The following is a 14311-nucleotide window of genomic DNA, read 5'->3' as shown; positions in this document are numbered from 1 at the left end:
ATATTTAATTTAACACATTGAAACATTTCATATATAGAAAAAGAGTAATAATATTTAAACATATTATTTATTGTTATCATTTTTCTTTAAATTCAATTGAAACCATTTAAATGTATATTTAATTTAACACATTGCAACATTTCATATATGGAAAAAGAGTAATAATTTTTAAACATATTATTAATTCTCATAAAAAGAAAATGTGTTTTAATTTTGATTCTGATAAGTTTTTGTACTTCTTAGCTTTTTAAGTTTAAAATCATCGCTTTATCAAGAAAAAAATTTTGTTAATTAACATCCAAAGTCACCAATTTGGAATTATTATTATTTCATTAACTAACTTTAAAACAAGTGAAGATAATACCTAAAAGATCATGATCGATCTTTTTCTTTTTCTAACTCAAAACTGATATAATGATATTTGAACAGAGAGATTATAGTTACGATTACGTAACCACTAATAAGATAAAGAAGCTTAACTAAAAAGAGAAGTAAACATTGAAATTTCACCGTAAGAATTATGTTATATAAAGAGAGGTACCCAATCTGAAATTCAAATTCAATTCAAATTCTACACACACTGCCATGGCTCCTCTGAAAGTTCTTGTGTTGACTTGTTTTCTGAGTTTCTTGTTTTACTGTATCAATGGTGTTGAAGTGAGTCACGATGGAAGAGCCATAAAAATTGACGGAAAAAGGAGGGTCTTGATATCTGGATCAATTCACTATCCTAGAAGCACCCCAGGGGTTGTTCAACACTTCAACACTATTCTTTATATGTTTGTTTGTACAATGTTGTTATTGTTCATATGATGATGTTCTTTTTCCTTTGTTAACAATTTTTTCGTGTATTTTAGATGTGGCCTGATTTGATAAAGAAGGCAAAAGAAGGAGGATTAGATACTATTGAAACATATGTGTTTTGGAATGCACATGAACCTTCTCGTCGTGAATATGATTTCAGTGGCAGAAACGATCTCATTAGGTTTCTGAAAACCATTCAAGACGAAGGTCTTTATGCTGTTCTTCGTATTGGTCCCTATGTTTGTGCCGAATGGAATTATGGGTAATTAATTTGGTTTAACTTCATCATTATTGTGTATAATATCATCAATTCACCCTTCTACTTTAGCTCCATAAGAACACTTTTAACTTATTATTAAATTTTTATTCAGAGGGATTCCTGTGTGGGTTTACAATCTACCTGGTGTTCAGATTCGGACATCAAATCAAGTGTACATGGTATTATGTTTTTTTTTTTTTTTTTTTTAAATATATTATGTTTTTGGAATTTTGTTACAATTTATCATGTGTATATCTTAATTTTGTTAATTAATTTTGAATTGATAGAATGAGATGCAAAATTTCACTACTCTCATTGTGGACATGGTCAGAAAAGAGAAACTGTTTGCCTCTCAAGGAGGTCCCATAATTATTTCTCAGGTACCCTATTCATGATATATTCTCTATTTTTATCATATTATATTATATAAATATAAAAAGTAATTGTATTAAGGGTTGATATCTTGAAACTATATATTTACTTGTTTGATTTTGAATGATACATAAACAAAGATTGAGAATGAATATGGGAATGTGATGTCGAGTTATGGGGATGCTGGAAAAGCTTATATAAATTGGTGTGCAAAAATGGCTGAGTCCTTCAACATTGATGTTCCATGGATCATGTGTCAACAATCTGATGCTCCTCAACCAATGGTATTTTTTTTTATATGGTTTTTATTTTTATTTTCATTTTTTCTTGAAAAAGTTTGAAGCTAATATTTTTTTTTTCTTCTTATAATTGAATGTTAGATCAATACTTGCAATGGTTGGTATTGTCACGACTTCAAGCCCAATAACCCTAATAGCCCTAAGATGTGGACTGAAAATTGGGTTGGCTGGTAGGTTTAAACATATTTACTAGCTCAATATTTTTCTCTTCAGCAATTTTACAATTACTTTCTGCACCCCATCAAAATGTTTTCGGAAAATGTTTTTTTTTTCATAGAAAGAGAAAATTTTTGCTTTCCAAAAATAATTTTCCAAAATAATTTATTGTGTTTCGGAAAATAAATTCAATATTAGTAATTATATTAATTGCCCAGAAAAGTTAGTAAATTGTTGTTAAATTGGTTTTGTAATTCTCAGGTTCAAGAATTGGGGTGGCAAAGATCCACACAGAACTGCGGAAGATGTTGCTTATTCCGTGGCTAGGTTTTTTCAAACTGGAGGCACATTCCAAAATTACTATATGGTAAGTGTATTTTCAGTATTCAATCATAACTATTAATATTATTTATATTTGGCTGTATTCAATTTTTATACCTTAAGAAAAGTACTTTTGTTGTTAAGAAAATGTACAGTTTTACTTGATTATTTTGTAATGTGAATTTTAGTTGACTTTTAATTGATATAAAAAAAGTTACGCGCATTTGATAATCTCATTTCCTATAAAAATCATTGATAATGTAGGGTAAATTAATTATAATTATATGTAGGAACATTTATTTCATTGTGTCTTTTTTTAATTCAAGTACATTCCTTTATTTACTAATATATTGGTAAACATACTACTTATCAATATCGTTTGAATTCTTGTGAAAATTATTTTCTTGATTAGAAAGATAATTACTCTCTTGAAATATAATTTTATTAGTAATTTAAACGACAAAGTAAAAAGAGATTTAGAATAAGCTATATATTAAAAACTTTGGTGTGTATTTTAAAATATTTCACATGATGTTACATATAAATACATGAATAATTTATTTTATGTTGAAATAATGAAACTACAATGGTTAGAAATAACAATATTACATCATAATAACATTCGTCATATGCAAATAACTTTTTTTTTTCTCTCTAGTATCATGGTGGGACTAACTTTGGAAGAACAGCTGGAGGTCCATACATTACTACTTCATATGATTACGATGCTCCTCTTGATGAATTTGGTAATTGCATTTATTTATTTTCATCTTCAATTATCATTTGTCTTTCTCTTTCACTAAACATCAAAGTTCTATAAAGTAAATGTTTCTCCCATGTAATGTGCAGGAAACATAGCCCAACCAAAATGGGGTCACCTCAAAGAACTTCATAGGGTTCTAAAATCAATGGAGAATAGTCTAACTAATTACAGAAACATATCTGAAGTTGATTTAGACCAGTCTGTTAAGGTAAATTAATACAAAAGTACAACACAAATACCCTTATGATATTTTTTTTAAGTACTTATTATGTTACAAAAATTTACCTTGTAGGCCACTGTGTATGTCGCAAATGATTCATCAAGCTGCTTCTTGACCAACACCAACACCACCACTGATGCCACAGTAACATTTAGAGGAAAGAAATATAATGTTCCTGCTTGGTCTGTTAGTCTCCTTCCTGATTGTCAAACTGAAGAGTATAACACAGCCAAGGTATCATAACCTTCTATTTTGTTTTGTTCTTTATGATAAATGATAAATGTAGCCAAAAAATAATTGTGTACTAAAGTTGTACATGTATTTTGTCATGAGTAGGTGAATGTTCAAACCTCCATCATGGTAAAGGTTAAAAACATAGCAGAAGATGAACCAACGACTTTGAATTGGGTGTGGAGAGCTGAGAATGTTGATGATGCTCTCAGTGGAAAAGGAAATTTCTCTGCAAATGGACTTATTGATCAAAAAACAGTTGCTTCTGACACCAGTGATTATCTTTGGTACATGACAAGGTAATCATGCCATACACTCTTAATTTTATCTCTTATTTTGTTTCTTTATTCAAAAGTTGCTAACAATTTTTCCTTTCAATGCTAGACTTGATCTCGATGAAAGTGATCCAATTCTGTCAGATAATATGTCTCTTAGGATTAATGGTAGTGGCCACGTAATTCACGCATTTGTTAATGGAGAACATATTGGTAATATCATCTCGAATATGCTATTAATTTTTGTTAATCATAGTTTTTGTCATAATTTAATTGAATAACATGGTTTCTATCTGGTTGATGGTTTTAGGCTCCCACTGGGCTACATACGGTATCCGCACTGATGAATTTGAGCCTAAGATTAAGTTGAAGCAAGGAAAGAATATTATCAGTCTGCTTAGTGTCACTGTTGGACTACAGGTATTAATTAGTGTTGTTAATAACAATATACAATATGATTAAGTCATGCTTAAGATTTGAATTGACAATGATTTAATGTATGGAACAGAACTATGGACCAAACTATGATAAATGGAGCAGTGGTCTTGTTGGGTCCATTAGTGTAATCAGTAGAAAAGACGATGAAACGGTGGTTAAAGATCTATCCTCAAAGAAATGGTCTTACAAGGTTGGGTTGCATGGTTTGGATAACAAATTCTTCAGTGAAGACTCTCCTTATGCTTCTGCTTCCAAATGGGAATCTGAGTATCTAACCACAAACAGAATGCTGACTTGGTACAAGGTAAGTTATTTTTCTATTGTGTATAAAATTGGAATAGCCTCTTTGATTAAACTAATAAAGTGATAATATTTTATGTTTGTTAAGACCACTTTCAAAGCCCCTCTTGGATCAGAGCCTGTTGTTGTGGATTTACAAGGAATGGGGAAAGGGTTTGCTTGGGTTAATGGCCATAATATTGGTCGCATATGGCCTAGTTATGATGCAAGTGAGGAAGGTTGCAGTGATAAAGCTTGTGACTACCGTGGCCCATATGATGACAAAAAATGTGTTACCAATTGTGGCAATCCCACACAAAGATGGTAGGTTATGTGCATATACAAGTTTTTTTTTAGACAAATGTTAGTTATTAGTTTAGTGAAGGAGTTAAACTTACAATTGATTTGGATTAAACTAGGTATCATGTACCTCGCTCCTTTATTGAAGACGATGTAAACACATTGGTTTTGTTTGAGGAAATTGGAGGCAATCCATCACTGGTGAATTTCCAAACAGTTGTTGTTGGGTCTGCTTGTGGAAACACTGAAGAGAACAATATTTTGGAATTGTCCTGCCATGGACGTCCCATTTCAGACATAAAGTTTTCAAGTTTTGGCAATCCAGAAGGTGAATGTGGAGCATTTAAACATGGCACTTGTGAAAGCAAAAATGATGCTTTGTCCATTGTAAAAAATGTAAGCTTTTCTCATTCATTTTAATTTGTTTCTTTTTTGTTATGGTGTGCACAGAATGATATGGGTTGTTAACTTGATTCGTACTTCAATTTTATAGGCATGTGTGGGCAAGGAATCGTGCATCATTGATGTTTCAGAAAAAACTTTTGGACCAACAAGTTGTGGAGATATAGGGAAGAGGCTCGCTGTGGAGGCCATTTGTTAAGGTTTTTGTTTTGAACATTAGTAGTTAAATAGATTAGAGTGAGTTAGTTTAGGCACAATTTAGTTTATTTCCGTGTTTATGTTTAAATTTGAAACTCTCAGAATTTGCTTAATATTAATAAAATTCACTTTTATATAAATGTTGTGCTTGTTTTATTATGATGATTGTTGATTTCAAATTGTTATTTTACATGAATCATTTATTATAATGGTTAAGGGAAATTATACATTCTCTAAAACGTTGTTAATTAAAAAATAATTAATTTTACTAATTGACTTAATTAATTGTTCCATTTTATTAAGTTTTTTGTTTGACTTCGGTTTTTTAAAATGTTGAGGCCATATACAACCCTGTTCCTACACTGGTAGAGATAGGGATAGAGGAAGTTACGGTGACCCAAATTTATGCTTTAAAGTGTTTTTATGAAATATGTTACGTCAAATGTTCTAAGTTTAGTATCAGATTTTGAAGTCATAGGAAATATTATGATCGATGACTTAAGATTTTTAAAAAAGATAAAAAATAATCGATTTGTCTTAAATATCAATATATTCATAAATAATTTTTTATTCCCAATTAGAAAACAAAGGAAAGTATATATATATATATATATATATATATATATATATATATATATATATATATATATATATATATATATATATATATATATATATATATATATATATATATATTAAAATTAGAAGTCATTCTGTTTTTTCATGAAATTATTTACTTCTTTGAGAAAAAAAAAAGTCGTTTTTATTTATTAGAGTAAGTATCATTAAAATTTATAACAATTTGTAAATATATTTTTGGTACATTAATTCTTTTTAATTATTTAATAATATATATATATATATATATATATATATTAATACTTAGCAAATCTTCCACTCCTTCACATAGGAGAAGAGAATCCCTATCCACGAAGTGCTTTACACATAAAAAAAGTCATCTTTAAGTCTTTAGGTACAAAGGAAAAACCTCATGTTCACATACTCAAATTCATGTATTCCAAACCAACTTCACAAAATCCACATTTTATAGCATTAATCACACAATCAAAACTCAATTTACAAGCAAAATCATAGAATGAAAGTTGCAAGCAATGTCATAGAATGAAAGGTAGTTAAAACTGCATTTTGAATCTTGACCTTTTCTTACTATTTCTGCTTATAAATTTTTCTAAAAATCTTTTCTTAGATTCCAAACTCAATTAACTTTAATTACTAGAACATAATTTTTGGCATTATGTAGAAGTTGTTTACTGTTTTATTTATTACTTTTTTCACATATATTTATTACTTTTTTCACATATATCTAGATGAACTTATTTTTTTTTAGAAACTAGATTTCAATAACTTTAATTTGAATGTTTATACATATTTATTAAAGGTTTGCGGAATAAAGAGCAATTTGCGTTGCAAGATAATACAAAAATTTGTAAAACTAAAGAAAAAAAAGTAGTTCAATTAAAGCTTAAGGAAGAAATAAAAATTTGATTGTGAGCCTACGGTCTTCCCATAACCACTTAAACATGAGAGATGAAGTATTAATGAAAGGAAAAAGCTGCCACAAAGGCCAAGGATTATATTACACCCTAAGCTAGGTGAACAATGTATTTAAGTGTGGTTGCACCACAAAAGCTTTACTAGCAAGAAAATGATTTTAGCATTTATAAGTTGTGGTTGTTTTTTAATGAGATTGTTGGTGTTAAAGATATGTGATAATTTTATATAATTATTTTAGTGATAGTTTGGATTTTGATAAATTTAAATAATAATATGGATTTTGTATATTTTTTTAGTTGATTTATGATTTATATTTTTATTTAAAAATATTATAAAAATACATAAGATATAAAATTACGTATAAAAGAATTTGGAAAGAAAATAAAGATTATATGTTAGATTATATTATTTTTATAAATAATATTTTATTTACGTTCATTGATGGATGTTGTGTGTTTATTCCTGCCTGCAGCCTCCTCTCCCATTTTAGAATCTGCTATTATTTGATATTCTAAAAGTTTTTGTCTTTTTAAAATATATTAAAATACTTAATATTAATACAATAATTAAATTACTTCATATTAATTCCTATAAAATTAGTATAATATTAATAAAGTAATTAAATTACTTCGTGTTAATTCTATATAATTAGTAGTTAATTTTAATTAATGTATCATAACTTCAAATTTTGTATTACAAATATTCATATAATTAAATAGGTAGTTTATGTTTACTTTATATATAAGTCAAAAGACAAATTTTCTCTTCAGTTGTATTGTTTATAGTTTGATGATTTACCTGTATCCTAACTAACCATTCTTTTATTTTTACTAAGAGATTTTTTTTATATATATATTTTTTTCCAAATTTATCTTTTAAATATTTTTTAAATTAAAATAACTATTTACTAATTTTGTTTTATAAATAATTATTTGTTTAAAATTTAACCATTTTATTTATCTTATCAATTTTATTTTTTAAATAATTATTTTTTAAAATTTAACTATTTTTATTTGATAATTACCGACGTGAAAGATATTTCTATTTTAAAAGTGAAAGAAAAAAAAATTAAAATTAAGCATTCCTCTTTTTATATCTACATTTCTTTTTTAATTCTATTTTTCAAATAAAATTCTCTCTTAAATAATTTCTTTTTTAAATTAAAATAATTATTTTATCAATTTTACATTTTAACTAACTTATTTTAAATTTAATTATTTTACTTTATTTATTTGAGTGTTTTTGATTTTATTTTAATTAAAAATTACCTATAACATAAGTAAAACTACTTATAATAAAGTTATAAAAATGTATTATATAATTTTATAATTAAAGTAATAACAATAATAATAATTTTATTATTTTTAACTATCTGAAAACACACACGCACCAGTCATAATAATTATTTATAGACAAAAGATAATCATAAATAAAGTATAACTTTAAATTTTAAAATATTATTATTATTGATAGTAAAATTTTTATTAGAATATTACTATTTTTTAAAATATTATAATAATAAATTTAATTTTAAATTATAATAAAATAGTATACATAATTTTTTTTATTTATTCTTTTTTTTCAAAGTAATCAAAATTTAATTCAATATTTTTAATTAATTATTTTAAACTAATTTATAAATTTTAATTTATTGCAATTTTTTTTTCTTCCTATTTTTGAAAATCAAAAATCAAAAAATTAAAACAGGTCCATTTGAAAAACTAATATTTTAATAGGTCTAATTTAAAAAATAAAATTCTAAAATATCTATTTAAATTTTTGAAAAAGTATTATTCTGATATATATATATATATATATATATATATATATATATATATATATATATATATATATATATATATATATATATATATATATATATATATATATATATATATATCACTATATATATATATATATATATATATATCACTATAAAAATAATTGTTTTTAACGGGGTTATATTTGGTGTTTTTAGGAGCTTTAACCCCATTAATGATTTTACTAGGGGTTTGAAATTTCCCCGGAAGAACATGCATGACTAATGGATTAACAGGTTTTTTAGCAACCCTTGGAAGTAGTGCAACTTACCGGGAGTTTCGAAAACTCTGAGTATTAACAGGATTTTGAAAACCCTCGTTAATGCATGGGGTTCCGAAAAACTCCATTAATGCATGGGGTTCCGAAAAACCTCGTTAATGTCTAGGGTTTCAAAAACTCGCGTTAATGCCAGGGGTTCCAAAAACCCCTTTTACTGCCTGGGGTTTTGAAAACTCTCGTTAATGTATGTGATCCCAAAAAACCCCATTAATTCCTCGAAAACCCCTATTAATACAAAAAAGTTAGTGCTTATATTGTTATGACATTACTATAATGCTAAAGTTGTAATTTCCTGATAATTTATTTGTTAAATTAATTCTTTGAGTACGAAAAGAACTTTATTCTATGAAATTTTCTATTTATTGCTTAACACTGTAAAAATTATTGTATGTCCAAAAAAATTTACATCTCATGTATAGATTGCAATACAACATATGAGAAAATAAAGTACTAACTCAAGAACAAGCTAAGTACTAAGCATTGGCTTCATTTTCAAGAGACAAAAATAATTTTCCTCACACTCACAAATTTTCAATTTTCGAATGTTACGTGTAACTTTTATCTTGCTTATTTCTTCCTCAATATAATTATCCTATATAATTGGTTGTGCAAATAGTGAGAATTAAGAAGAAACATGGGAAGAAAAAGAGCAGAAAGTATCCAACCAAAGAGCAAAATTTGTTATGAAGCACCTGAATAGAAGTAGCAATCACAATTACGATGATTGTCATGACTGTCGTGGATGTTGCATCACACTGCAGTGGCTATGACACTATGAAAAAATAAGCAGTGAGTTAGGGAAACAAAATCACAATTAGTGACGAAGGAAAACAGAATCGAAACAAAAACGAAATCGAAATCGAAATTGAAGAAATTGACGAAATATGGAGATGAAATCGAAATCGAAATAAGGAGATTGATAAAATGTTGGGAGACGAAATAGGGAGATGATATTAGAAGGAGGGAGATCGATCTTTGTTACCTTAAACTTCAAACATTCAAACAAGAAGAACGGAGGAAAAGAAAATGGTGGAGACGAACGGTGGAAAAGAGAATGGTGGAGAAGAACGGTGGAGGCAAGTGTATGATTCTGTTTCAATTTTTTCTAAATTAACATGGTAGTCACACAAAAAAAAGAAAGAAAAAAGTTTGTCTATTAAACATTGAATTAGGATTTAAACTTTGTTTCTTCAAAAATCCTATATATTTAACGGAGTTGTTTTAAAAACACCTAGTACTTACCGAAGATTTTTAAAACCCCATGTATTCCACTTTTTATTGAAAGTTCTTATACCCCAAGTAAAAAACCCCAACTAAAATTATATATTTTTTATTATATATATATATATAATTATGCCGACAGTTATATATGTCCTCTTTTACAAAGATGGGTGGCCATCTGTTGAAGCATGGCAACGACACATCTTCATCACTGATCATGAATCAGCCACTGCGTGTAGCTTCCTTAGTTCCTCTTCACTGTTTGTAGCTTCGTTGGCTTCTTTGTCAATATAAAGAGTTACTTATTATAACTTTTCCTAAATTTATTATTCAATATAAAATAAATAAATATTAAAGGTAATACAAAGTTAACATAAGGTTAAAAGAAAACTAGTTTATATTAATTTGTTATTTTATTCTTTTATCTTACAGGCAAACTTGTTATTGTTAGGTGACATTAATAATTTTTATTGAAATTTAAATTCAATTTTTATATTATAATTGATATTTGATCTGAACTTGTATAAGTTTAAGAACAAATAAAACGATGTTTTCTCAGTTTTGATGTTATATATGAAGTTATGATATTATATTTAATTGGTAGTGTTTTAGAATTATTTAAATTTATTACCATTTTATTAACTCAGGTTCAATATATAATTTGTTAGAATTATGGTTATTATAATTATTAATGTAGATGTTGTTTAATAATTGCACATACAAAATATGAAATTTTACTATGGTCATTCATTATCATTTAGTCATTATATATGTCATAATGTGCAAGAATTTGGATCACAAATATTCACTCTCCCTCGCAAAAATGGGATTTCGTTGCTTAGTGATCTCCATTTCTGTTCTCTTTGCTGTAAGTGTTAATTAGGAATAGTTTTTCATTTGAAAATGTTGACGTTCTTATCAATTCTTACTAGTTTTGCGTTCATGTTAGCTTAAACATGATAATCAACGACTTTATACTTATTGATTCAACAAAGGAAAGACTATATATGCAGTGATATTGTTCATTAAGACGTGAGAATTAATTAATTATAAGAGAATGCATGCATGTTGTGGCAGCTTGCTCTCGGAGGAGAAAGCCATGCTCAATCAAGGGTTTCAGATGAAGATTACTGGAAAGCTGTTTGGCCAAACACTCCCATTCCCACTGCACTTCAACACCTTCTAAATCCTATCGCTTCAGGTTGGTTGCATATTCACGAATTCTCAACAAGGTACAAGAGAAAAAGATTACATTTTTGGATTATTATGACACAGGTGTTGAAATCCATGATCAACCCACTCAAATTGATGATACAGAGTACCCGAAAACCTTTTTCTATGAGCATGACCTTCACCCTGGCAAAACCATGAATGTACAGTTCAGCAAGGGTCTCTATAAACAACCTGCGACCTTACTCGCATGGTTAAGGAAAGTTAGAGACACTGATAAAGAAAGATATACTTTTGATGAGCTATGCACAAAGAGAGAACCTATAGATGGAGAACACAAGTTTTGTGCAAAATCCTTGGGAACATTGATCGGTTTTGCGGTTTCAAAGCTGGGAAAAAACATTCAAGTACTGTCAAGTTCCTTCGCGAATAAGCAAGAGCAATACACTGTGGAAGGAGTGCAGAATCTTGGGGACAAAGCAGTGATGTGTCATGGGCTCAATTTCCAAACGGTGGTGTTTTACTGTCATGAAGTGTGTGGAACAAGAGCTTTCATGGTTTCACTGGTGGCTGGTGATGGAACCAAAACTCAGGCACTTGCTATTTGCCACTCAGATACTTCAGGCATGAATCATGAAATGCTTCGTCAAATTATGGGAGTTGATCCTGGAACTAACCCTGTTTGCCATTTCCTTGGCACCAAAGAAATTTTATGGGTACCCAATTTAGCTGTGGACACTGCATATCAGACAGAAGTTGTTCTTTAGTCCATTTTCGATCCGCACCATGAGTTTGTTTTTTGTGTGTATGTTTGTACTTCCTGATGGTTGGATGCAATAAATATGTTGTTCTATGAATTTCATTAGTATGCCATTTAGATAATTATAACTTCATTGCACAAAGAACTTTAATTGAGTTGCTTTGAGTACTATGCAATTTAATGTCCTATAAGTTTTGGTTAAGAATATGCATATTGGAGGGCACATAACCATTGGAAGAAAATATTTAATTTTCCATTTAATCAATGTGTAATATTTAATAAATTTCATACAACCGATAAAGTACTTCCTGCGAACCATGTATTCTACTTTTAATTCAATTCCACCGTTAAATATTGATGAAGCTAAAGTCTTTTAATTCAATTCATTAATTATCCGATAAAACGTTATCTGTTTTATGATCTTTATGTGTAATTCTCTATGTTGTATATTGATGAAGATAGAATCTTTGTAGTAACTTCACTTGTAATGTGAAAGGTTTAGAAATCTACCCTGACTAAAAATCTGTCAAATTCATCAAATCTTGGATATGTTTAATTGTCTTGGGAAATAGGATTTAAATGAATTAGCATATCTAATACACAGGGCGAAAACCATGTTAACAATCTTTTGAGCCTAATAGAAAACTTGATGAAGATTCAGAAGTCCTCGCGCAACTCCACAAATAATATCGAAGCGTTTAGACCAATCTAAAAGTTTAGCCTTTGCCTGATCTGCCAGATTAATAACATTGCTAACTCATTCTCTGGAAACTTAAAGAAATATTTGAAAAAATAACAGGAAAGAGTTTTGTGAAAGAGAAACCGGAGGAGGAAAAATTCTAGGAGAAAATGAAAATTAAATTGAAAAATGGTATCAATATAACTATCCTTCATAGATAAGCATCTTCTCCTCTCCTTCAATGCAACAACCAACAAGCTTAACTAGGTTCCGATGCTGAAGTTTGGCTATCAATATGACTTCGTTCTTAAATTCATTAAACCCTTTTGCAAAACTTTGTGAGAGTCTTTTCACAGCAATTTGTTGTCCATCTGCTAGGGTACCCTATAGTGTCACACACATAGTTACTAAGATGAACTCAAAGAATTTATGTTGAATCAGGGAAGTATGCTGAATAATTACCATATATACGGCCCCAAATCCACCTTCTCCAAGCTTATTGTTAATTGAGAAGCCATTAGTTGCTTTAACCATTAAATACAATCCTGAAATATGTACAAAACATCGAATAAACTTAAAAAAATTTGATTAAAATACTAAATCCACGTATTTCGAGAAATGAAAGACTAAATTGGTCCAAAGTTTTAAAATGGATTAATTTCAAAATTTACTAAAAGTTAAAGGACCAAAAAACATATTTAACCCTATTATTTATGTTCAAACCAAAAAAAGGTGAATACCAACACAATTTCTGAAGATTGTACCAAATTTTTCTTTAGACAAGTTAGACCGGTATCGTAGATAGAGATGAATATAAGGTTACTGCTTTTATTGGTCCGCATGTCCGATCAATGGCAAATGTCTAAGTTTGTTTTATCCTGATTCAATGAATAGTGTTTCGGATTCAACTTTTTGTATGAGTTATAATAACTGATATCTTTCTTATGAGTTGGTATAGGAGAAAAGTTAATTATAGACTGTTTAGGTTGGATTTGGAATACCATTAAGTACCACTAATGATAACAAAAGGCATAACAGTGTTCCATTTAAAATTTTCCCTATTATCCAAGTCTAAATTAGTCAATTCATTAGCAGAGCAATTCTCTTCCTTAAAAATATATGAAACTTCAAACTTTATGTCACTATAAAACTTCAAACACTTTTGTCACCTTCCTTCTTAGTATACAAGGAATCATCCACGGGAATGAAAATGCTTGGCAAACCATACTGAATCACACTCCATCCAAAGTTTAGTTAACCTAGCATTCCAAGCATGCTCTATAGTATAAATAGCTCCAATAAATTCTGCATACATGGAATCCTGAATGCCCAAAAAAAGAGAATTTCTTTTTTTTTTTTGCATGTTAACTTGATAATCAACAACATTATACTTATTGATTCAACCTTCGAATAAAAGACTATAACAAGATATTGTTAATTAAGACATAACAGTTATAAGAGAATGCATGCATGTCGTAGCAGCTTGGTCTTGGAGCAGAAAGCCATGCCCAATCATGACCTCAGAGGAAGATTATTGGCAAGCTGTTTG

The 14311-nt window shown here is 28.5% G+C and overlaps 2 protein-coding genes and 1 long non-coding RNA gene across 5 annotated transcripts; 2 read left to right on the top strand and 1 right to left on the bottom strand.

The window, feature by feature from the left end:
- Window positions 1–857: 857 nt before the first annotated feature.
- On the top strand, window positions 858–5413 carry LOC114184695 (beta-galactosidase 7-like). Its single transcript, XM_028072010.2, has 16 exons — window positions 858–1066; window positions 1176–1242; window positions 1351–1443; window positions 1576–1719; window positions 1816–1904; window positions 2152–2257; window positions 2870–2957; window positions 3061–3182; window positions 3267–3428; window positions 3531–3724; window positions 3810–3913; window positions 4011–4120; window positions 4209–4442; window positions 4527–4741; window positions 4837–5113; window positions 5211–5413. Exons 1-16 carry the CDS (start codon window positions 858–860, stop codon window positions 5316–5318), a joined length of 2322 nt encoding a protein of 773 aa, XP_027927811.2. The 3' UTR covers window positions 5319–5413.
- Window positions 3151–10206, bottom strand: LOC146886481 (uncharacterized). 3 transcript variants are annotated; one of them, XR_014995044.1, is made up of 5 exons: window positions 9915–10206; window positions 9625–9704; window positions 4848–4989; window positions 3511–3654; window positions 3151–3405 (listed from the first exon to the last, which is right to left on the bottom strand). It is a non-coding gene; the product is annotated as an uncharacterized LOC146886481 (long non-coding RNA). The 3 variants fall into 3 exon arrangements; XR_014995042.1 differs by having other exon boundaries at window positions 3151–3654; window positions 9915–10205; XR_014995043.1 differs by lacking the exon at window positions 4848–4989 and having other exon boundaries at window positions 3151–3654; window positions 9915–10194.
- Window positions 10207–10961: 755 nt separating this feature from the next.
- Window positions 10962–12180, top strand: LOC114183464 (unknown seed protein USP-like). The gene is made up of 3 exons (XM_028070489.2): window positions 10962–11021; window positions 11231–11354; window positions 11429–12180. Exons 1-3 carry the CDS (start codon window positions 10977–10979, stop codon window positions 12088–12090), a joined length of 831 nt encoding a protein of 276 aa, XP_027926290.2. The 5' UTR covers window positions 10962–10976; the 3' UTR covers window positions 12091–12180.
- The last annotated feature ends 2131 nt before the right edge of the window (window positions 12181–14311 follow it).

The sequence above is a fragment of the Vigna unguiculata genome, chromosome 5 (genome assembly GCF_037176805.1).
Source record: "Vigna unguiculata cultivar grain cowpea cultivar isolate G323 ecotype 2 chromosome 5, ASM3717680v1, whole genome shotgun sequence".
NCBI lineage: Eukaryota > Viridiplantae > Streptophyta > Magnoliopsida > Fabales > Fabaceae > Vigna > Vigna unguiculata.
The sequence above is the reverse complement of the archived record's forward strand: the minus strand, read 5'-3'. Positions and strand labels throughout refer to the sequence as shown.

What these genes read in the sequence shown, in the direction of transcription:
- LOC114184695 (XM_028072010.2), top strand. Translation starts at nt 858, where the DNA reads ATGTGGCCTGATTTGATAAAGAAGGCAAAAGAAGGAGGATTAGATACT. An exon ending in TATCTTTGGTACATGACAAG is followed by an intron (nt 3,725 to 3,809) that starts GTAATCATGCCA and finishes TTTCAATGCTAG; the next exon opens with ACTTGATCTCGATGAAAGTG. An exon ending in GTGTCACTGTTGGACTACAG is followed by an intron (nt 4,121 to 4,208) that starts GTATTAATTAGT and finishes TGTATGGAACAG; the next exon opens with AACTATGGACCAAACTATGA.
- LOC114183464 (XM_028070489.2), top strand. Translation starts at nt 10,977, where the DNA reads ATGGGATTTCGTTGCTTAGTGATCTCCATTTCTGTTCTCTTTGCT. An exon ending in CCATTTCTGTTCTCTTTGCT is followed by an intron (nt 11,022 to 11,230) that starts GTAAGTGTTAAT and finishes ATGTTGTGGCAG; the next exon opens with CTTGCTCTCGGAGGAGAAAG. An exon ending in TCTAAATCCTATCGCTTCAG is followed by an intron (nt 11,355 to 11,428) that starts GTTGGTTGCATA and finishes ATTATGACACAG; the next exon opens with GTGTTGAAATCCATGATCAA.